The sequence below is a fragment of the Sylvia atricapilla genome, chromosome 4, assembly GCF_009819655.1.
Source record: "Sylvia atricapilla isolate bSylAtr1 chromosome 4, bSylAtr1.pri, whole genome shotgun sequence".
NCBI lineage: Eukaryota > Metazoa > Chordata > Aves > Passeriformes > Sylviidae > Sylvia > Sylvia atricapilla.
The window spans coordinates 7,398,796-7,422,792 of record NC_089143.1 but is presented as its reverse complement, the minus strand read 5'-3'; the positions used below and the strand labels follow the sequence as shown (position 1 = coordinate 7,422,792).

Genomic DNA, 23,997 nt, shown 5'->3' with positions numbered 1-23,997 from the left:
GCCCTCTTGGGATTTTTATTGTAAAATTTATTTTCATGAGTTTATAGCTGTGCAGTAAAAAATCTCATTGCTCTGAAATTTGGCTTAGAAGCATGAAATACAAAGCTTTTTTAATATTTAAAAGGTTACGCTGTAAAATTTTAGGGTTTTTTTTTTTTACTATTTCTTGATATTTACAAGCATCTTCATTCTTCCACCATTCATCTTCACTCTACTCAACTGTTCCTGATGCACTGCACTAAACAGAGTAAAGGGCTTACATTATCTTTAAAAAGTACGTATCTGGCTTGAGGTTTTGATTTTAGAAGGCTGTAATTCAGTCAGAGCAACATGTTTTCTCTACAGACCTTTTGTCTCGCCACCTCTCTCCTCATCTCCTCCACGTATGAGCTCTCCCTTTCCCATTGTCTCCTCTAGCCACGGCTCTGCTGGAGCTTCAGGCTCTCCCCTTGGGCAAGGTAGAGGCCAGCAAGTCACTTTGTCTGCATTTTGGGTAATATCCCCACCACATCCCTATTTGTGATAGAACTATGCTATTTAACTAGGTAACTATGTAGCTGTTTTATGAACCAGGGTTCTGGCAGCTGGAAGACTATTCATTAAGGGTTTAAGAAAAAAAAAGATGAATTTACTGACAATTACTTTGAGTGCCAAGGTATATCTCCCAAGACAACTGAAATGTGATGTCCCCTTCCGAAAAATATTTTCATGTGCAGCACTCTAATTGAAAATTATATAATCTTTGTGACACTCCTACTTTGCACTGACTGTAGAACTCAGTATTTTCTGTGAAAAAAGTAAGGGGAAAGAGGAAAAAAAGTGATCTACAGCTCCAGCAGCAAACCTTTTTAAACAACTGCCAAGCAGGACGTAAAATACAACAGCACAGCATTCCCATAAACATTCAGTAACACCTGCTTAATACACCTGATAACATCTATTTGCATTCAGAAGAGAGGTTAAAGGTGAGAATGATACCATCAGCTTACATTTTACAACAGAAATCAGAGTAAGGGACAGAGAATTCTGCTTGAAGACATCGCTTGCCACAGGCAGTTCTTAGTTAATATCGTCCTATAGATCACAACACCGTTATCACAGGCATCTGAAAGCCTTCATCACAAAACCCATAAGCTTCAAGTGCTGCAAGAGATTTCTGAATCTAGAACACTTAAAAGAAGATCAGCAGTGAGGTTTTCCAGTAAACAACCCTTCACCATTCAAACAAACCAACCAACAACAAAATAAACAGGAAAGGAAGTAAATACAATGTGTAAGGGGGGCAAGGAGAGGGAAGAATAAACAGCAAATGGATAACAGATTTCAAATTCACAGTGGATTCAGTCCAGCAGAAAAACATTTGACCATTGTCTAGCTTTGTAGGCACAAAACAGATGTGATAAACTAGTGCCTGGGACACGTTAAAGAATATTAATTGAAGCAAACTGAAGTGACTACAACAGCAAGACTAGGCATATGCTTACTCCAATCAACACATCCCATATCAGACACAGTAACAGTTTGGGCATAAAAAGACACAGTCACAAATGATTCTCTCTCTCCTGGTGAATGTCACACTGTGCTCAGTGGCCTCCCCCTGCCTGAGACTGAATGTATACCACAGGATTAGCTCTGCTGCTGAGATAGACAGGGAACATACTTTATTAAGAACAGACTTTTGACTCTTCCATGATTCCTGTCTCAGACAAAGCTCAGGCAGTTTACCAGCAATGAGCTGACCATGGCAAATTCACTGGTGGTGAATATTCCCACTGATATGGGAATAACTTGACAAAATTAATGGTGTAGGAGCACTGCCTTAATCAGTTTTTCATCATCATTACTCTCTTCTGATATGGTGCTATTTAACTACCTTTAGGGCCCAACACTGAGCCTGGCTGAAGAACAATAGTCAATTCAGGCAAATTCTGCCTCATTTGTCTTGGCAGCTGTTGAGTTGATATAACCAAGGGGAAATAAGAATGGGATAAGAAGTGTCTCAGAGGACCTACAGGACGACATGGCAACCCAGGCAGATAGCTCTGTAGCTTTTGGGGAGAACATATGTGAATGGAAAAAGCTATAGCAGCAGTCATATCTTCATTAAGTTGTTCTTTTTTTTAACATTCTTATTTCAAGCCAATGCAGTTGATTGATTTGACACTCTGCAGATTAACTTTTCATGCCTGTCTTTTTTTTGAAAACAGACATTTGTATTTACACCTCAGAGAAAACCCAATATTCCTCCTCTATATTTGACAAGTCTATTCACCCTCAGGAATGGTACTAGCTACACAGGGAAAGACAAACCCAGAATGATTCTTCCAGGTCTCAACACAAATCCATGACCATTACTGTGCTACAGCACTAGTCAGCACTTCTATTCATTATTTCCTCTACTAGTTTTTTCAATAGTTTGTTGAAGTTTTGTTGGGGGGTGTTGTCACTGACCGCTGCAGCTCTTTTAATCTTAAAAGCAATATTTCAGCCCTTGAAAGACATCGCAGAATTTCACCATGTGTCCTTTTTTGGCTGCACATATACTAGCACAAGACCTTGATACGAGAGGCAACCAACATTATTGCTTCTCACATTTCATTCGAGGTTCAATGTGAGCAACTAAAGGGACAAAGGTGAAGGAGAAGCAAATCAAGCAAACACTGACAAGTTCAGGGTATTGATAAAATGCAATAGAAAGCCCATAGTCTGACCCATTTTTCTCTGCCAAATCTTTGCATGACTTAAGTATAACAGGTCACTTCACCCAATATTATAAAGGTCTTTGAGCTGTGTATTTCTCTTTATATCTTCCTCAAGTCCTTTTTGTTTTGTCATGATTATTTGACTCTACAATTTCTCTGAGCAAGATTAAAAGGGAATGTTTGTTGCACTTTTTAAGCTAAATCATACAAAAACTTTCCTTATAAACTTGAGTGTTATCTCAAAGTATGCAGTCTACAGCAGTGACCTAGTAGTTGACAACTTGTCACCCTAGAGTCACAAATATATGTCCTACTGGGAAAATCAGCTCAACTATAATAGTTTTCCAATTAAAAAAAAAAAGTTTTCACATGCTAATGTACTCATACCTAAAACTGTGGACCCAATATTGCAAATTTTTGCTTAGGAACCAATATTGCTCAGGACCCAGTATTGCAAATCTTCTCTCAACTTCTAATGAGATCTGTGAAAGCATTATTATTTAATCACCTTTTGGCCCTTGTCAATTTTACTAATGTTCATAACTTCTTTTTATAATAGAATGAAATAGACTTTAGTGGAACTTGACCAGACAAGCAACACAGATTGTTGAACACAGATTTCCCAAGTGCACACAACATTATATAGAATACCTAATACCAAACCAATAATGCTGATTCTCAGTGTGCACCCTACACGTAGGCTGTTCCAGGCAGCAGAAGTTGGGAATGTTTGCAGGTGCAGAGTTGACATTTCTCCCAGGGTCGAGTACTCAGGCTTTGCTTGGAAATTTATGGTGTCAGCAGGAACAATAACTGTAAACCTTGTACATAGCCTGGAGAAAAAAAAAATGCAGATTAAATGTACTTTCTTTTCTGCCTTCCTCTATTCCTTCAATAACTCTCCTTACAAGGCATCCCCACTTAATCTTAAGCATCAAGATTCTTCCAGGTTTCAGAAAAATTAAACCAGTTACACCAGGGATACAGATCTGGGTTCTGATGTTCCTAGGGGACCAAGTTCCCTGATACCAGTGAAGTTAAATTAACACTGATTTAATAAAAGCAATTTCTTACCTGGAATATGAAAGTCTACTTCCAGCATGTACTCGAGCCCTAGCACTGCAGTGGTCAAGAGAAGCATGGTTATTCTATATTTGATTTGAAGATTTCATTTAGCTTTTAAGGAAAAAAAATAGTCCATCCCAGTTCATATCTTCATGTACATTTATAATTTATGCTCTGTTGACTGACAGAAAAAGAACAAACATATTAAAATTTGATACCTGACTTCCAAATGAAGGAAACATTTCACAATGGAATTTACATTGTTTAGCTCTCATCATCTTCACACTTAATTATTATTTCTATCTTAAATATTGTGTCTATTTCTGGTCTAAGAATTGAGGATCAGCTTTTTGACAGCATATTGAGGAAATTATCTAAGTACTGAACCATAAACCTACTTCCTGTATTAATTCTGAATAAATTTAACTGCTCATTGATGATTTAACTCAAAATACTGAGCTTTAATGTTTGCTCCTACAAAACCTGCTGCTCAGCAGGGAAATCTCTGACAGTATTAATTAAGGAAGTCAGTTTGGCAAATAATGGATATCAGTGGCTTTTTCCCATATAATTTTATTTTTAGAAAAAAAAAACTTGACTATACAGTAAGAATATGATATTTAGAGAGTAAGGCATCAAAGTAAAAGCTAAGCAGTGGATCAAATAGCTTGCACCCCAAGCCACAATTTCAAAAAAATCAAATCAGTTGATTTTGCTTTTATGCAAATACTATTTATCTTGCCTGTTGGCAGTTCAGGCTTCATTCCATCTCAGAATGTCTGACTACTGACATGAGTGAAATTAAGCAGCATAATGAAGTATCTCCACCTAACTGCTTGTCTTCTTTGCATAATCCCCATTTTTAGCATTTGTATCCAAATGATTCTAAAGAATGTAAGGACAGTAGAATAAAAGACATTGTACAAACAAAATAAATAAGCCCAAACACCTGAACTTAAAATGTATTTTAAGAACAGAAAGCCTGGAAGAAACGTATCCTACTTTGAGATATAAATAGTTCTGCTTCAAGGGTAGGATTAATCCTCCACTTAAACATTTACAGAGCCTCATGAAATTCTGCCATTGCCACAAACTGCTTGTGCCGAGGGCCTTTCAGGTCTAATCCTCTTGAACACAGATTTATTGCAGCTTTGCCCTATCTTCATAGTATTGCAATCTCCTTCCTGCCATTACAGGCCTGTATTCTGCATTTGAATGTCTTTATTTTTAAGCTTCTGGTGCATATGCAATCCATTAGTTACTCTCTCCACCCAGAGAGAGTGCAACAACTAACTGGTCTGGGATTTATTTACTCTACTTATAATAAAATATATGATTCTTTTTCATCAAGACAACAATTACTATGATTGCATCTGAGTTTAATTTATCTGCTTAAATAAGTTTTGTGGTTATCCAGAGCATAATGCTATTAACAATTTTACACAGCTGAGATCTATCAAGAGTGAGAAACATGCTTGAAAGGCAGATTTATTAACTACAGGTAATGAAGGTTGCTGAATCCTGAAGCACTCCTGCAATTACACGTAGCTGTTTTCAAGGAAACCTAAGATTCCCTATAAATTTTAAGCACTCCAGCCTTAAGAGGGACCATATCGTGTTGGCAGGCTGGTGGAGAAGACTGTTGTCAGAATTACAATGTCAGGGGAAAAGAATATATAGGATATTTGAATTTCAAATATGAACAATTGCATTAATTACTACTGCATTATCAATTTGCATTGATGCTATAAAGAACAGCTAATTGCTGTTGCTCATGTAACTTATGTAAAATATGCAAAACTGCAGAAGTCAGTAGTACAGATACTCTGCCATTAGGAATATTAGGTCATTCAAACTCTGGTTATCACACATATATCAAAAATCACTGTCAAATATATTAGCAAAAGCAGATTTAATAAAAATCTGTACAACTTCAGAAAGTGCTATGGAAAGATTTACTCTGTTACACAGATGAAGTATACAAATGAAAATCGAATTAGAATCAGTTTGGAGTGATTTGCACAGAGATCAGGAATGAAAAGGTGTAAGGGTGCAGAAGAGGCTGCATGACTTATTGTAGATCCAAGATGGCAACATTCATGCTGTACTTGCTATAGAGTGTTTCAATCACTCCACACACACAAAAACATCTACAGACACAATGTCTGTGTCTAAATAAATTTACAAAGATGTAGCTCTTAAAAATTACCCTCAAGTCCAATGAAATGCTAATTTTAAATGCCTTTTAATTTCTCTGTGGGTGAGACTTGAGCCTTGAGGAGGGAGTGGGGGTGTCAGTTCAGGTCCCACCATGAGTTTTCAGTGATGGTCCTGCAAGTACAGCAAAGGTCTGAGAGGTGTCCCTCTAAGAGAGGAGCATCCACTGCGGTCCAGAAGAGTCCAAAGGATGTCTCTTAGAACAGCTGCTTAGAGGATCACAAAATGCTTGGCTTCAGTCATTAGTGAGTTTCTATCCTGGCTGTAATCCAAGCTGGTAATTACTGGCATTCTTAAAAAGGTCAGTAACCATGGTACTGTTTCCACTCAGGCTGTAATTCAGGTAAATAATGTTCCAAGGCTGTCAGAGGATGACTGATTATCTCTTGTCCACCTCCTTGGGGACGCAGCAGAAGTCCCTGGTACAGAGAGTGCCACCCTCACCTTAGCCATGCAAGGATTTCTGGCATGGTAAAGGTGCACTCCACCACTCCTCTCATTGCTCAAAAGCCAAGGATTAGTGGGAGTTCCTGCGATCACAGAGCAGCCTGAGGGGGTAGCAGGGAGAGTGCTACTTCCCCACAGTGGTTTAGAAAACACTCTGGTGGATATAGGTGAACTAAAGGACCATAAAGGCCGATTTATTAATTGGGAGCAAAACATTTCCCTATGAATCCTTCATTAAAAAGCATTTAACTGTGACTAATGTTAGTATATTGTTATGTGTGATCTTAAGTGTTATTAAGCAGGTGTCTGACAAATTAGTGTGTTCTCAGTGCCTGTCAGTAAGGTATAATTGATACATGGCTAATCTAAATGAGGCCCTACTGCAGCTGAAGACCTTTTCTATGGAAAATGCATTTTTATGGCAAATGCATGTTAAGACACGTGCATTTCTATTTAATGTGACAAAATCAGCCTGAAAAAAAGTATAAATGTACCATTTTCATGGTACTTTACACAGTATTCCAGAGTAGTTTTATGGACTGGTTCTTATTACAGCCCTTGCTAGATGTTCCTTATACTAGATATGACAGATGGATTTTGTAGACTTAGGAAATTTTGAAGCATGTCACACTAATAAAGCATGTGGCATTTTTTTCCCTTTTAAATTCTGTCAGTTCAGTGACAGTGAGGATTATCACCCCAATATAGCATGTAAATGTACTTGACTTTCAGCACATCAAAAGTAAAATCTCAAGAGGTGTTCCTCTGGTATTCATTAACATGGAACTGGAACAACAGGACCAAATCCAGATCAAGAAAACAGGTTATCTGCCTTTATCTGGTATTAATCATTGGAGAGAGAAGGAGAGAGACCAGTAAAATTAGAAGCCAAGTTTGCCCATTCACAGCTCCAAAAGTTGTATAGCATTTAAGAAACCATCTATCACAAAAAAAAAAAAACCCCCAAAAAAAAAAAAACAAAACCAACAACAAAAAACAAAAAAAACCCCCCACAATAGTGATAACTCACTTTTGTGAGTTTAAAAACACTGATCTAATTGTCTTTCTCAAAGGGAGCTTTAAAATTTGACCCCCATCCTCATGAAGTCATTTAATCGTCCTCCCACACAGTCACAAACGTAACAGCAAATATTTTCTCAGATGTTCTTGTGATTTATGGTCTCACAAAGGAGAGGAATTGCCTTCCAAAAAGTCCTAGGCTATGGAGAATACCTTTAGGGACCAAATAGCAATTCACATACCCTCTAGAATAAGGATCTGAAACATCCATCCTGCAATCATAGCTACTCTCAACATTCATGAAGTAACCACTGTACAATGTTATATTTCACCAGTGTTTCATTGCCTCAGGCCATTTTTAAGAGGTGATGCACAATTATCATAGTTAATGATAAACTGATTATGAAAGCATAAAAAGAATGAATAAGGTGTCACCAGGTATTCCACAGCCTGGATGAAAATGCACATAACTATCAGACAAAATTAAAACAGCAGTAAGTGACAAATAAAATGGAAAAAGAAAGATATCAGCAGTATGAGTTATAAATAAAACAATTTGCTAAACAATTTGAAAGTGTCTCAATTAAGAACATTTAAAAAAAGATGCCCAAGTAGAAATCTCACAGAATGTTCTTCAAAACACTGTACACTTTTACATATAAACTTTTGAGTCAAAATCCTTCTCTACAGTATTCAGCATATGGTCTTATGCTTTGTGCTGTAACCAGCATACTGTGCTGTATAAATTAATCATGCTTTACAAGCTCTATAAAGACTGCATGCCAGGAATCCAAGTGCATATCATTCTGTATTTAAACAAACAGAAAACCCATTATAGAATATTTTGCCATTATAGAATATTCTGCATCTCAAACAAATAAAATGTGTTTTCAAGTCTCATTATTTCTTTTCACCTTCCTCTTACAGGATCACAACAACAGCTGCCTGCATGATGGATCTGCGCAGATATCCTCTGGATGAACAAAACTGCACACTAGAAATTGAAAGTTGTAAGTTACTGGAGGGAAGGGGGTGGCCAAATCACAGCTGAGAATTGAATGACATTCCCAGGTTAGGCAAAACAGGAGCAAGTTGTTCAAATACTATGGGTTCAGTGAGCTTGCACACTGAACATACTCAATGTATTTCTGTAATACACAACCCCAAATGTGTTTCATTCACAGTACTGGTTGATCCAAGCTTGTAAGATGTCTTTCAAAATCTCTAGTCAAGGAAGGGAGGAAGGTATTTTTTGAAGATTATCTCAGAGGACAGCAATCAAGCACTGTCCATCTTCAGTGCCTAATCACTGCTGAACCTGGATCAATTACTTCACCTCAGCGCATTAATCTCTAACATCAAGACTGACATCTGTCCCACGTGGTGGTGGCAGGATTGATCAATTGCTGTTCCCAAATCATTTGGATGTTATCAAAGGAAATAACTTGATCATTCAGCACCAAAGATAATGAGAGCTTTGTCATTGGAACACGGCGAGCACTTACAAATTTTTGTTATTGTCTCTTTATGTTTTATTATGGTGGCTGTTAGAGAAGTGCCTGTGAAAGTTTTTGAAAAGAACCTTTATTATGCTGTCCGCATAGCTTCCCTTTCCAGTGTTTCCCATGAAAGTACTGCTCTCCCCAGCCATTTTCTGCTAGTTCAAAACTCAGTCCTTGTCACAATCCACCACTTTACAGGACATAAGAAGTTGCTTGTTGAGATACATGGTTGTCTTTCCATAATTGGGCTTTGCAGTCCCCTGCCTTTTTCTTTTTTTGCATAAAACAGTTTTCTTGCTTGTTGCTGCTTGGCTCATCTTCTGGCTTAAACTTATTAAGGTATGTAATAGATGCTTTTGGAGAATGAGTCAAATCTTGGTTTTCAAAATACAGTGCATAACACTTCTCCTCAGTCACTTTTCCACCTGATTAGCAGAGGAAACTGATATCTGTACAATACCACAGCAACCAAAATGGGTGAGGATGGTGAAGCTGCCTTCATATTGAACAGATACCTAGTATATTTGTTGGGAGGGAGTTGATTTGAAGTCTCCAGCTCAAAGAGACTGAAGATGATGGAAGTACATAAGCATTTATCAGCTAGCATATGCCAGCCCAAATAATGAAACTAGACTGACACTTTACTGGTTTATACCTCTTTTTTTCACAAGCTTTCACATAAATAAAGCTTTGTATGGATAAATGTTCAGTGAGAATGGATTTAATACTACCACTGAGACCTCATCAAGAATCAAAATTAGCATCAGATGGAATAAGCAATTAAAATGCTAACACAATCAGGGATGAGAGAATACCATGTCACTCATGTGGCCAGTCACACATGCCCAAAAGAAAATTGCTTTTCAGACCTTTTGAACACTTGTATGAATAATTCATGCCTCCAGAGATACATATGCTGATGTGTTAAGACTTGTTGAGCTGATCACAATTTGCAACAGGTCAAAATCAGAGAGTGAATTATTTCTCATGAGTATTTAGGTCAGTTCTACTAACAACTGAATGATTTTCCAAAAACATGGATGTGCTTACCTGCTACTCCAAGCTCACACATAGTAGCTGTGTCAGCGGCACTGGTGTCTTTGACAGTTGTCCACCTAAATTATACCTTCTAATGCATACAGTTCTTCTCATCTGCATGTCTAAAACCCTTGAAAATGATTGATCATGTATCCTGAGGTGGCCTAAACCATATCTGGAAGAACAGAGTTCTGAAGGGCAAGCTGCCTCCTTCTTTATTAGGCATTTGAGTACAAGTAAGCCATTTGTCCAGAGTGCTGTGCACTCAGTAGTACCCACTACTTACCCATGGGAAAGGATGGATAAAGAGGTGATAGCCACGGCTTGTCTGTTCATGCCAGGTGTATTAGGCATGTGGCATTTGCTTCCATGACAGAACCAGTTTATAAGATTCCCACCTTCAAGCTCTCCTTCCAGCTCCTGCATCACCCTTCAGCTACCAAGCTTCTGTTCTGTTTCTATTGTGCCAGTATACAAATGTTCCCAGAGCTAGGTTGAAAATGAAACTGTTAATATTTTTTTGGTTAAAAAAATATCTCTTTGATAGAAAGGCTTATTTTGGGACAGACAGGAATTCAATAAACCTCAGGACAGAATTATTCCTTAAGTAAAAGGGTCAGGGAAGCTGGTGCTGTGGTCACTAAGCAAATCTGTGCAATAGCAAGCAGCATTCCTCACCACTAGACAGATACTGTGCAGGATGTGCACTGTCAAACCATTTTCAAAGCAGTGGAAAGTGAGCTTGTTCATTTTCATACTGTGCACAGTTATATGGTTTAACCCATGTGGCATCAGCTTCCAGAGCACTACCATTGTACTGTGAGAGCTGCAAGATTTCCTTCATTCCTAAAAGTTGGCAGGCACGTGGCTTCTCAGAGAACCCCAGGATGCCTCCCCATTTCTAAAATAAGCAACCTGGAGTTACATTTTCCCCTCCAAAGCCTGAATGCTCCCCAGTGCATCCACAAGAGCTGTGCAGCACTGCCACAGAGCACCAATGCTGAAGCACACACCCCCTGGCTATCTTTTGAGTTCCCACGAGTTTTTAAGGGTGACTTACTCCTGCTGCAGAAGGAGCATGTTCCAGAGGAACTAGGAAGTCCCACAGATTAATTTGTCATAAAATAGATGAATATTGCACTGCTTGTGAGCAGAAAGGCAGTGACTCATTTCACCTCGTAGGGATGCTGTGGTAAGTTGCCAAAGACAGTCCCTGAAAATCTAATGTGGTAAGAATTGTTCCTTAATAATACTTAACAGTGAGTAATTTCAGGCATTGCAAATAGCAGCAAAACAGCTGTGTGACACAGGAATGGAAAAAGAGCACAAGGAACCAAATGCTGCACTATTATCAATCCTCTCCAGCAGCACAGCAAAGGCATGGATAATGCATGGCTATATTGAGCCAGCAGAATATTTTCATTTAAAAACTGCATTTCCAGCTTTCCTAAAGCTATCTTAAAGGACTGTAGAAGCTGTGTATGCATGACTGACCACAAGAGAAATGTATACTTTTAGGAGGAGAGCATTTTGGCTGCACGATGTTCCTCCACATACATTTTCCACAGCTTTACCCAACCAGTTCACCTTATTCCAAATTCTGCAGTGGAAGCCGGGGAGACCATATCAGACATCTTGCACCTGTTCCAGTGTCCAATACCATGATGGCCACTGGAAATTTCTGTGTACAAAATCAAGAAATTTTATAGCTGGAACTGCTTCATCAGCGGAGCTGGGATCTGTAGCAATCCATTTCTCACAGATTAGCATATACTAGGAAAGAGGAGAATTAATACTTGGCTGGAGGTTACACAGACTGCTTGGCACTCTCACATGAGCTCTGATGGATGTCAGCTTGGCAATTTAAGATGTTAAATCCCCCAGCTGTTAGTTCTGCTGTATCAGGTAGCCTTGGCAAGGGCCACAACTGCTATGGCAGTTCAGAACCCAGTACCTTGGCACAAGTCCACTGCTCCTGGAAGCAGCCACAACAGCTCTGGACTGACACGGGTGCAGACTGATAAAGGAGCAAGCAGAAGGAAGAGGAAAACAACCAGAGACAGTAGCACCAAAATGCTACAATTATATCACCCAGAGATTGTCTCTCAGGGACTTCTGAATGCATACAGCTGCCCCACTCTAGCATCCTTCTGTACAAGTGCTAACCTCACTGCACTAGATAAAGGGTAAGATAGACTACTGTTATAATTTTAATACTCTTTGTCCCTCTGAGGTTGCCAGTATCACAGTAACAGCAGGATCTTGTGAACTAAACTTGCACCTGGATTTCACTCATCAGAAAAAAATGTGTGCTGACAGAATCACTCTTACAATAAATTAAAACCCCATTTGGGGTTTTACTTACAGCATCTCACAAACTTCAGTGAAATGTGTTTTACTGTCACAGGAGAGGGAGGGCCCAACTGTGCTCCACTTTGGTGAAGTTATTTACTTTTTGACAACCTACTATATGTTTTACACCAAGTCTGAGCTAATTATCAAAACTGTCCCTTTGGACTCAAAAATCTGTGTCTCTATGACAACAGTTAATGCTGCAGCATGATTCAGGGATCAACACTGCAACACTGAACTGTGCATTAGCCTTGTCAGCAGCACCCTTAGAAACCACTTGAATGGGTGAACTGAACAAGCCCACAGAAACCTGAACAGAGATACTTGGGGGAAAGAGGAAGATTTATTCAGTTGGGTACAGTATAAAAAATGGCAAATCTGTTTTTGATTCCACTGTTTTTATGGCTGTCCCTTCTTCATACAGAAATAGATCTAACACTAAATATATGTCATCCTTCTATAAATGTGCAACCAACTTATAATATTACAGTAAGTCAATAAAATGCTCCACTTGAACCTCTGCATAGTTTTTTGCCAGAAAAAAAACAACTGAGTTCATACCTAAACATTCATTATCAGCTTTGTTGGCACGGAGCCATCTGATGGAATGAGATTTGAACAGATTTATCACAGCTCTGTGCTTGAGACAAGACTGCATTGATCCCGGGTGTGACTTCATTTGAACTACCAAGGATGTAAGAACCTACATTTCAAACAAATAGGGAAATTTTCTTAGAGATGAAAAGCCTGTCTTAAATCTAAGCTTTCCCATACAGCTTTTCCTTTGCCTGTCTGCAGGCACCAGATATCTAGTAATTTATTCATGCCTGGCAATAAAAATTCACTAATGAATATTGCTGTTCTTGTACCTGAGGCAGCAAGAGCTTTGAGCTGGATCCACTTATGTATTTTCCCTAAAGTATCCAAAACCACTAAAAGGGCATCTGGTCTTATTCTGGTTCTCACCAAGCATATCAAATTGGCTCCACAGAAAGCATAATTTTTCCCTTCTCAGAGGAGCTTGTTGCTCAGAGTAGTCTAAAAGCCAGTTGCAAGGCCCCTTCCCAATTAAAAAAAAAAAAAAAAAAAAGTCTCAAGAATGATGAACCCAATGCCTTTTTTAAGAGCTTCTGTTTCTGATGTTCCTAAAGAAGGCAGCCCCCATTACCAGTTGGTTGGGTTTTGACACATCTGTAAATGAAGGGCTTCTCTCACTCACCCTTCTGTTCTCTCACTACTCTGCTCTCCCATTAGACCTGTCAGCCATAAACCTCTTCTCTGGAATTTGTTGCTTCCCATGGGTCCTGTGAAGCCTGGATAAAACACCGCCTCATTTTCTCCACTTTGACTTGTTTCTGGTTGTTACAGCATAACACTGGGAATAAAAACCCTCTTCTGCTTCTGGCCGATTCCTTTAAGTGCTCTAAAATACATACACAGCTTTAAATTTCTTTCAGACTTGGTGGATTAAGATAGAGAGAGGTTCCAAAACTCAGATCATTCAAACAGGGTATCTTTCTGAGATGCAGTGCAATGCAAACTATCTGAATTTAAAAGTCACAAAGGTTCCTACCTGCCCATCTTCCCTTAATGTTCTAGCTGTAAGTGATAGGATGTTCTCAGCATGTCATCCTGTTAACAGCTTTCCTAACTGACCAGTGTGCAGGTGGGTCTCCATCCATGCCTGCTGTACTCTCATTGCTGCCTTGCTATGACATGCACAAATCACCTTATTTCAAAAAGACTCTGACCCTGGATCAAATGCCATATTCTAGCTCTCACAAATCCCAACAAGAGAATAGGCAGGACACAGAAAAACACATTTTATCACAGAACACTCATAAAACAAGCAAACAGTACCATACATAACACTCCAGCTAGAGCAGGAATGGATATCAGCACAAAAGGCTGCCAAAGTTATCCCATATATTGCCCATTAGGATAGCCAAGTGGCTACTCTCTGAGCAACATATTTTTCAGTTTGAAACTAACTTTATAGTTTCTTAAGGCATTTAGATAATAGGCCCTAGGTTACCCCAGATACCCAATGCAGAGTACACATACTGAGCTTGTATCATTGCAAATACACTCTCAGAAGGATTGCCCATGGAGACACTGCACACACACAACAGTCTGTGGATCCACATTAACTTCTGACATGCCATCCTTCTGAGCTGCAGAGAAATGCTGGCAGCAAAACAAGAGAGGTTTTAAAATTACAGCATGAGCATCCACAGCAGCAGATTTAAGCATCACAGGAACAGAAAGACTAGCACAGAGCTGTGAAGAAGAGCAAGTTGTTTTTTAGATACTTTGAGAGGCAGATTCACAAATAACTTGTTGATATTGAAACTGAGAAATCAGCCAAATAGAACTGCATGTTTCCTTTTTTTTTTAACACATCAAAAGTTAAAATGTATTTTTGGCTCAGTTTATGTCATTCCTTACCACTCTTCTTTTAAGTCAGCCACTGAGCTAAAATAATTCATTCTTCACAGCACACTAGTGTTAAGCCACAGTGACTGCTCTGTTTCCACACTTTGGAAAGATTTCTTTCCCCAGAGCACTATAAATCAATTATGTTACTTTCACAAAGTATTTTTATACTGCACACAAATTTACAAGTTACTCAGATGCAGATAGTTTAGTCTATATGATTTTCCCATTTTATTTTCAAAAAGATCTTAATAACAGCTTGTCTTTATATGGATGCATAGATTTTAATAGCAAATATTTCACATTCAACAATTCCAGAAGACCAACATATGAAATTAGCAAAGCTTAGTATGTCTTAAGCACGTTTCTATTACACACAGAAGAATGCAGAGTTATTTTCACCAACTGCTCTTCTTGTTAAGTGTCATCTCAGTAATCTCAGAGGTACCAATATGTGACCCAGGGTGTCCCCTGGTGACCACAAAGGACAGAAAAGCTGGAGCTGAGTCATTTCCCAGCACAGCATCATCAAGTCTGTCTTCAGCCTCTGAGATCACTCAGGCCAGGGGAACAGCAAAAAGAAAAGCTTAGCTTGCTTTAAAAAAAAATTAAGTGTTAGTTTAGAGGAGGGGCTGACTTCTCCAAAAGCAGCTGTGCTCTTAGATGAGACTGTATTTCTGCAGTCAGAGCTGAAGGAAAAATAATCTCTGCACCTGGCAATATAACAATCTTGGAAGAGCTGGTATACTGTGCTTTGAGACAATACAGCTGTCCTAGAATGTAACAGTCATAAGTATCATTTATATATTTCATTGTCTTCTGCCAAGATGTGAATTGCTGTATAAAAGCAAAAACCCCAGAACAAACTGGAAGATTCTCAGAGGCACTCATAGATTTTCTTCCGTTTGTGAAAATGAAACTTTTGCCCCAATGCATCTGTATTTACAGATATTATAAATCTTGAGAAATTATCTACTCAGTACCTATCCCTTCTCTGTCTTGATCTGTATGTATGGCTTCTTGACGCTGCAGTAATACAAGTAACAAAACACAATGCCTCAAACCTCACTGTGGGAAGATGGCTTATCTGACCTGGGACAATACTAATATGAAGTCATTTTAGTAAGTGAGCAATATGCTCACATGCAAAGCCTCTGGCCCTCAGGAAACTTCTCTGCAGAACAGAGAACAGAATTGAGCCCTTCAGATAAAACTCTTAATGCTTCCTCCATAAGCTTTCTGCTACCACTTCTAACAGCCTTATTTATTAATTCAGCTTCCTCATAAACTTATAGCAGCAAGCATTAAGTGCCAGAGTAGACTGTACAAAAAGGCATAGGTTGTTATGGGGAAACCACAGTGTGTCGAAATCTTCAAGAAGAAAACGCTGAGCATTTCAGGTTTGTTTGAAGATATCATTCATACAGATAAAATTTTTCATTTAATTTATATTTTTTCTGGTGACTGCCAGCCCTCATTTAATCAGGCTTCCACAGAAACAGAAGCACCAAGTTTCCCAGACTCCTATCTTAGATCTCCCTAGCCATGAAGAGGTGCACATTTGTCTCCCTCAGTCTTTCAAATTCCTGTTACCATTGGAGTGCAAGCCTGGTTTTTTAAGAGGGGCAACTGTCCATTAGATGGAAACTGAATTAGACAATGACTCATTTCACATGAGGCACTGGACCCCAGAATCAGGGCTACATAGCCATAATGCTGATGTCCAGGGAAATGGAAAGACTGCATGGTAACTCTAATTACAGATCTGAGCTGTAATATGTCTGATTGAAGCACCTAAAAGGTTACTAGATTGCTATCCAGTACTGCTATCTCTTCCTGCCACTTCCTGGCAAGGTGCAATTTTGGCTAATACTCTCAGTGACTTAACTCAGAATATGTGGACAATCTTCTGAGTAATCTATTTCCATTCTTATTCATTTACATTCTGTAAGTGCACAATTACAGTAGGTGTACAATTATAGGCACAATTACAGGCTGGTTAAGGAATGGATTGAGAGCAGAAGGACGACTCAGGGGCTTTGGTTGATGGGAAGCTCATGATCTGGGAATATGCACTCCCAGCCCAGGAAAACAATGACTTCCTGGGCTGCACCAAAAGCAGCATGTCCAGCAGGTCAAGGGATGTGGTTGTCTGCTCTTGTGAGACCCCACCTGTAGTGCTGTGTCCAGCCCTGGGGTCCTCAGCATAAGAAGGACATGGACCTGCTGGAGTGAGTTCAGAGGGCCACCAAGAGGGGCAGAGCATCTCTCCTATGAAGATAGACTAAGAGAGTTGGAGGTGTTCAGCCTGAAGATGAGGAGACCAGGAAGGCCTTAGAGCACCATCGAGTGCCAACAAAAGAGCTGGATAGGGACTTTTTATAAGGGCATGTAAGGGCATTTACAAGACAAGGGGTAATGGCTTCAAATTGAAGGACAGTAGGTTTAGATTAGATATTAGGAACAAATTCTTTACTATGAGGGCAGTGAGACACTGTCACAGGTGGCCCAGAGAAGGTGTGGATGTCCCATCCCTGGAAGTGTTCAAGACCAGGTTGGATGGAGCTTTGAGCAACTTGGTCTAGTGAAAGGTGTCCCTGCCCATGACAGGAGGGTTATAACTTTAATTTCCTTCAAAATCAAACCTTTCTCTGCTTCTGTAATTCTGTAATCGCTAAATTACCTATGGAGAGTTCTTTCTGAGGAAAAAAACCCCACCCTGTTATTTAAACTTTTATCATTTCTAATCCAAAATGCACAGACCATGACTGCCTTATTTGTATTCCCATTTAGGGTCAAAGCAACAGAACCTGTAATTCAAATATTTCACACACTTACTGAGTGAGAATATGCATCAACAAGATTAGACAGACAGGAAACCATTCAGAATCTTTTGATTGTAAGACCTTGGATCTTCTCCCTCCATGGAGCACCTGCCCCTCCATTACACCCTCCATTAGTCCACTAATGAGTGTGTGCTGCATGTCTGCCTCCCTCCACACAGAACTGCAGATACTAAGCAGAGCTTGTACATTAACCACCCAAAAAGCCTATTCCTTGACTTTAGCCTGTGCTTTTAGCCACAGAAACCTCCTGCTCATTCTTTAGTGCTTAAGGAAAAATGGCAATCACAGCAGTACCTCAGGCACCTTGATATCCAAGGAAGCATTCATCTCCTTGGTGCAGGACTGCATTTCTCTCTGAACTCAGCCTGGTTTTGCCCTAGGGAATGTGGTATTTTTCAGGCAAGAAATTTTCCTCAGCACAGTATATGAGTTCAGTAATGTGTAATTATTTTGACAAAATCTGCACACAAAAAATGTGGAGTACATGTACAATACATGTGCATTGCCAAATTCCTCTCGATTATTCTTAATTTTGTCTGAATGGAAATTCTAATGCAGCTCAATGTAACTTCAAATCTTTCTACAATTGTTCATGAATTGAAAATTGAACTACATACATAGAATAGTGAGTGAGACCATGCTGGCAGCTAAACACCAAACAGCCCCTCACTCACTCCCCTCTTCCCCCAGTGAGGAGGAGAATCAGAAAAGAAAGGGCAGACCACCATGAAAACTTCATTCTCGCTATTTATATAAAAAGCCCAAGTACAGTGGACTTGTACTTGGTTCCACATTTACCTCTCTGAAAAACTTTATGCACCTGCATTAAATAATTAAAATTTTAAAAGGGTTTTCACTGTCTCAGGTGGGAACACAAAATTGGGCAGAAATATGTGTACTTGTGTAAGACATGCTGGCATAAGTAAGAAACACACAGTGTCCTGATCCATCTCCAGTCTGAGTCCTGTGGAAAGCTGAGACCCTTCTGTGTAAAAGAAGAGCAGGTTTTGGCCTGACTCACTGGAGCACCAACCCGATGGACCTGGATTTCAAATGCCTTTTTCACCAAGTACAACAGCTGTATCTAAAGTTGGGTGAGTCTGCCTGGCAACAAAATGAGAGCACTTAGAAGCAGATCTTAATTAGTCAAATGAAAGAAGTGCTCAAGGGCAAGATGTGTTTACAATACGAGCAGACAAAACTGTGTACCATGCAATATTGACTGAACTAAATTAATTGAATGCTAAGCAGCTGAACCTCTGTTGCTAATGTTTACATAATGTGCTTATAAATAGTGTTGTTCCCTTTTTAACTTTATAAAGCAACTCAAGTCAGAAAAAAAGAAAAAAACTTCTAGGATTATGGCTCAGACTGTAAGAGTCATCTATTGTACAGGAGCTCAAGTGAGAAAAAAAAAAAAAAGAAGAGGAAGGAAGAAACTGGTGAGGTTGAAAAGAGATTTGCATTGGACTTACAAATTCTACGTAAAATATGCTCCTGAGAGCACTGCAAGCAAGTTACCTTAGGTCTGTGTGGAGGTGTGAAAGTCCCTTGAGTTAGCAAACAAGGTGAAGAATTGCACGAGGCTTTCAGGAGAGGGCAGGTCCTTCTCAACACATCGAGGTCTTTCATCATGAGTCCAGCACTCCCAGCCTGGGCTGCCAGGACTAGAGTAGAAACACTGTGTGCTCTGCATTTTGCTGCTCCTGGAAATGGATATTTTCTTCCTCCTCATCAAACCAGAAGGGAATAAAGGTTAGAAGAAAAAAGAAAAGGCGGGGGGGAAAAGGCAAGCAGATTTCTCCAGAGACCAGGAGCTTTGGTTCACCTTTCTGCCAGTTGAGATACAGCTGGTAACCAGTAGAGTGTCCATTCAAAAGAAGAATAAGAATGGGAGAAACAGAAAGATCAAAACAGATTCAGGGAAAAGGCATTTCAGAATGAAAGGATGAGAAGATGGCTGGGATTTCTGACACTTACTAATGGAAAGAAACAAATCCTCTTCAGCTCCAAGCTCTCAAGGAATCTGGTACCACCAGCAAGTGAAATGGCATGCAAGGCAAGGAGACTGTTTGGGTTAACCTGCTCATGCATAGCTGCTGCCCTAATCACTGTTGACTAGTCTTTAGACAGGAACATGACAGTATGGCTTCAGAACCTTGGTAGTTTCAATCCCACAAGAGAAGAGGATCCAGGCAACCAAGTGAGAAGTGTGGAAGTGGTTAAACAAAATGTTCCTTAACATGTGTAACTACCAAAGTTACTAACTAAAGTTCCATCTTAGAAGTCATGCGTCACAGCCACTCTAACTTACAAGATGAAAAACTTGCTAAAAGTCTGTAGAAACTGATGTATGATGTGTGTATCAGGGCTGACCTGTTGACAACCTTGTACATATTACATGTACAATTGCACAAGTGTATGGGCTGCATAAAAGGACACCAGTCATGAACACATACTCCTTGCCTGATTTCTAAAAAAAAAATGTAAAAACAATATATTATTGCTGAAAATTTTTAGACAATTGGTCATCAAAATTATTAAAGTCCAAATTTGGATCACTGGATTCAAATTTGGCACTGCTCACTTGACATTTGCATACAAGGAACTTCAGAGTTTTCAATGACATCTTAGCCTCTAAGCTACTATGAGCAGACTGCTTATTACTACACAAAATGTGTGGGCATGAGCAAGAGTTTTTAATCACAGTTTGATTTACAGGAATTACACAGAGATGTGTAGAGTCACAGGCTCTTAACATCAGGCTAAAAGCCATCACTCAGGTGATGAAAGAGAAGTGTTTTAAAGGGGAAAGAAATGGGATGGGTGAATCAGGCAACACTGGATCAGACCCCTAACTGTTGTACTGTCTTAGATCAAATGTCCCTCTCACCTGTCATTTTGTCACTGAGAGTGGCCAGCAGAACATACCAGTGAAGCTAGAACAGAGCCTGGGACACACATGCTGGTATTTCCTCAGTAAATACTTACAGCAAGTGTCCTGCACTTTGCTGTATCCAGTTGGAAATAGTATCATATTTAACAACCTGGATAGGTTTTTATTCTGTGATTCTATGGCAGATTTTGAACAAGCATAAACTCAGGACACTTATGTCGATGAGTGATTTCTGCAGTTTATCTGTATGCTGACTTTCCCTTTATTTCTTTCAAACTAGCCACTAGACATATGATTTGTTGCTTTCTTGGTCTCATGGTCTGTAAATAACCATGTGTTCTTCAAGCTCACCATGGTAACTTAGGATCTTACAGACTTCTTTTATCACCTCACCTCCAGGCTAAAAAATTGTCACTCAGACAGGTCCTTTCTTCACTGGAATCTAGTGTGTCCTTCACTCTAGCCAATTTAGGGTTGCTATTTTGGGCAAAAGAAAGGAAACTGCATGAAATAGCACAACATGAATTGGAATGTATATGGAAATGCAAACAAAGAATTTTACATTTGCTTCCCTTTCCTAATAATTACTTCATTTGGGTTTTTTAATGGCTAATGAGAATTAAATTCTTTCTAGTGAATAGAACACAAAAATACCAGCATGCCTTACAGGAGGGACTCTTACACATGAAAGCCATACAAGCTAAAATATACTGAAGTGTGTTTCTGATTGTTCATTGCATTATATTTATTTTAGCCTTTAAGTTCCTTTGCTGTAACTGGCATAATCCAGTAGAAGGAGCCAAATTAACTGGTAAAGCATTTTCATACAAGTTGGACTGCTTATCCAGAATCCTTCATTTCCCTCTGTGGAGACACAGTGATGCAGAGAAGTCCTGCTGTGTCAGCCATTAAACAGATATTAAGCAAAACCAAACAATTTCTCTCCCACAGGACTTTGAGGTTTGCATCAAGTTTCACTGCCAAAAATGATAGCAAGTAAAGCTGAACCAATATTAAAGGCACTTGCAAATTAAGGCAAGTTTATAATTCACTCTTTGAACTAGATTAGGGTCCTGCAAGAGTGACTTTATGCTGTAATAACATTTGTTTTCCTCTTCTAATGCATAGGAAGTTATGTCTCGAAATGGGATGGAACAGATTGCCCCATACATAAAATTTATTTTTATTTGAAAAACCTTAAATAACTGAGAATGTTTAGTACTCCAGCAGTCTAACCAAGTTTTGATTTGGTCTAGTGTTGCTAAGGCTAACTCATACCCCCAGGGAAAACAAAAAATATTTCTCAGTGGAAAAAAGTACCTTCCAGATGCAAATATGCACTCAAAACACAGGTGGCAGGAAGCTTTTTCAAGCAATTCTATCACCTTAATGTTAACTAGTTACACGGATTTCCAAAACACATCTTCAGATGTGTGGTGCACCATCCAGATGTCAGGTTTAAATTTAAATAGTACAATACATTTACCACTGCATGGACCCCCTTGGTGGTGTGTGGAAAGAATTGCACTATCTTTCTGTTTGAATACAATCATAGGAATAGTAACGAGAAAAAATCTAACACATTTAGCAACAAAAACTAAGTTGTTATGAAAGGCACAATCCAGGAGCAATGGAAGAGGGTTGGGTACAGCCTCGTGTCCTTACCCAGAACAAACTAATTTGTGCACACAGAATTGATGTAGTCTTTTGAAAAGTCCTATTTAGATCTGAAGGAAGAGACCTGGCTGCTGGGTGTTTCAGAGCTGCCTGCTCCAGGGAATCAAAAAGGAAAAGGGATTCTGTTTGGACATCTCTGTTGAATTGGTAATGACAGTGGAAGCATGACTTGCGTTTGTGAATGTAGCACAGATCCTCATTTATCCCAGAGGTATTTGAGAAGTGTTGCAGTGTTAAATAAAACAGCCTGGTGACATCCCATACACTGTTAAATTGGACTATATCACAATGTCAGCAACATTTCTAAAAAAAATTTTTTGTAAACAGGGAGATTTATACATAACCTACCTATTTCTTGCCATTATTTTTTAGATCTGTGGTACTTCTGACCAAGCATTCTCACTTAAACTCCCAGCGGCAAAGAGGGAAAAAAAAAAAAAAAAAAAAAGAAGAAGTTGTTCATTAAGTGCTGTACTTATATTTCTAGACAAGATTTTTAGGAAGCAGAGGTTTTATATCTCAAGCTCTCAAGCTGGGCAATGAAAGGTGGTTTTCAGTGGTTTTCAAGATGGAAAGGAATCTAGCAAGCAAAAAAAAAAAAGGATTCAGTAGAACAAACATTTTTTCAATGATTAGTTGAAATAGTTATATTGAAATTATATTAATTGACCATTACAAATTATACAATAAACAAATAAAAAAAATTTTAGTGATCCCTAATTATTTAGGTCACCAAATAAGATGCAGAATTCCTGGGAAAACTCCTTGATTAAAAGAACTAGACTGCAAGGGATGCCAGCCCAGCAATGAGGCCATGCCTGCTCGAGAACATGGGAAAAAGGCATTTGGCTCCCTGCACATCCCACACACATCCCACACACATCCCACACACATCCCACACATCCCACACACATCCCACACACATCCCACACACATCCCACACACATCCCACACACATCCCACACATCCCACACACATCCCACACATCCCACACATCCCACACACATCCCAAACACATCCCACACACATCCCACACACATCCCACACACATCCCACACATCCCACACACATCCCACACACATCCCACACACATCCCACACACATCCCACACACATCCCACACACATCCCACACACATCACACACACATCCCACACACATCCCGCACACATCCCGCACACATCCCACACATCCCACACATCCCACACACATCCCACACACATTCCACACATCCCACACACATCCCACACACATCCCACACACATCCCACACACATCCCACACACATCCCACACACATCCCACACATCCCACACACATCCACACACATCCCACACACATCACAACATCCCACACACATCCCACACATCCCACACACATCCCACACACATCCCACACATCCCACACTCATCCCACACACATCCCACACATCCCACACAGCCCACACACATCCAACACACATCCCACACACATCCCACACATCCCACACACATCCCACACACATCCCACACACACATCACACACACAGCCCACACACATCCCACACACATCCCACACTCCCACACTCCCAACACATCCCACACACATCCCACACACATCCCACACATCCCAACACACATCCCACCCACACATCCCACACATCCCACACATCCCACACATCCCACACATCCCACACACATCCCACACACATCCCACACACATCCCACACACAGCCCACACATCCCACACACATCCCACACACATCCCACACACAGCCCACACTCATCCCACACACATCCCACAAATCCCACACATCCCACACAC

At 39.7% G+C, this 23,997-nt stretch overlaps 1 protein-coding gene across 3 annotated transcripts in view; it reads left to right on the top strand.

The window, feature by feature from the left end:
* The window catches only part of GABRB1 (gamma-aminobutyric acid type A receptor subunit beta1), a 67,126-nt gene that overhangs the window by 18,403 nt on the left and 24,726 nt on the right, over positions 1–23,997 (top strand). For all 3 annotated transcript variants that reach the window (XR_010743415.1, XR_010743414.1, XM_066317051.1), the window contains exon 2: positions 8,379–8,461. Coding sequence is in view for 1 of the 3 variants with exons in the window: in XM_066317051.1 (XP_066173148.1) it covers positions 8,379–8,461 (83 nt within the window). In the remaining 2 variants the exon portion in view is untranslated. The remainder of the gene's footprint in view (positions 1–8,378; positions 8,462–23,997) is intronic.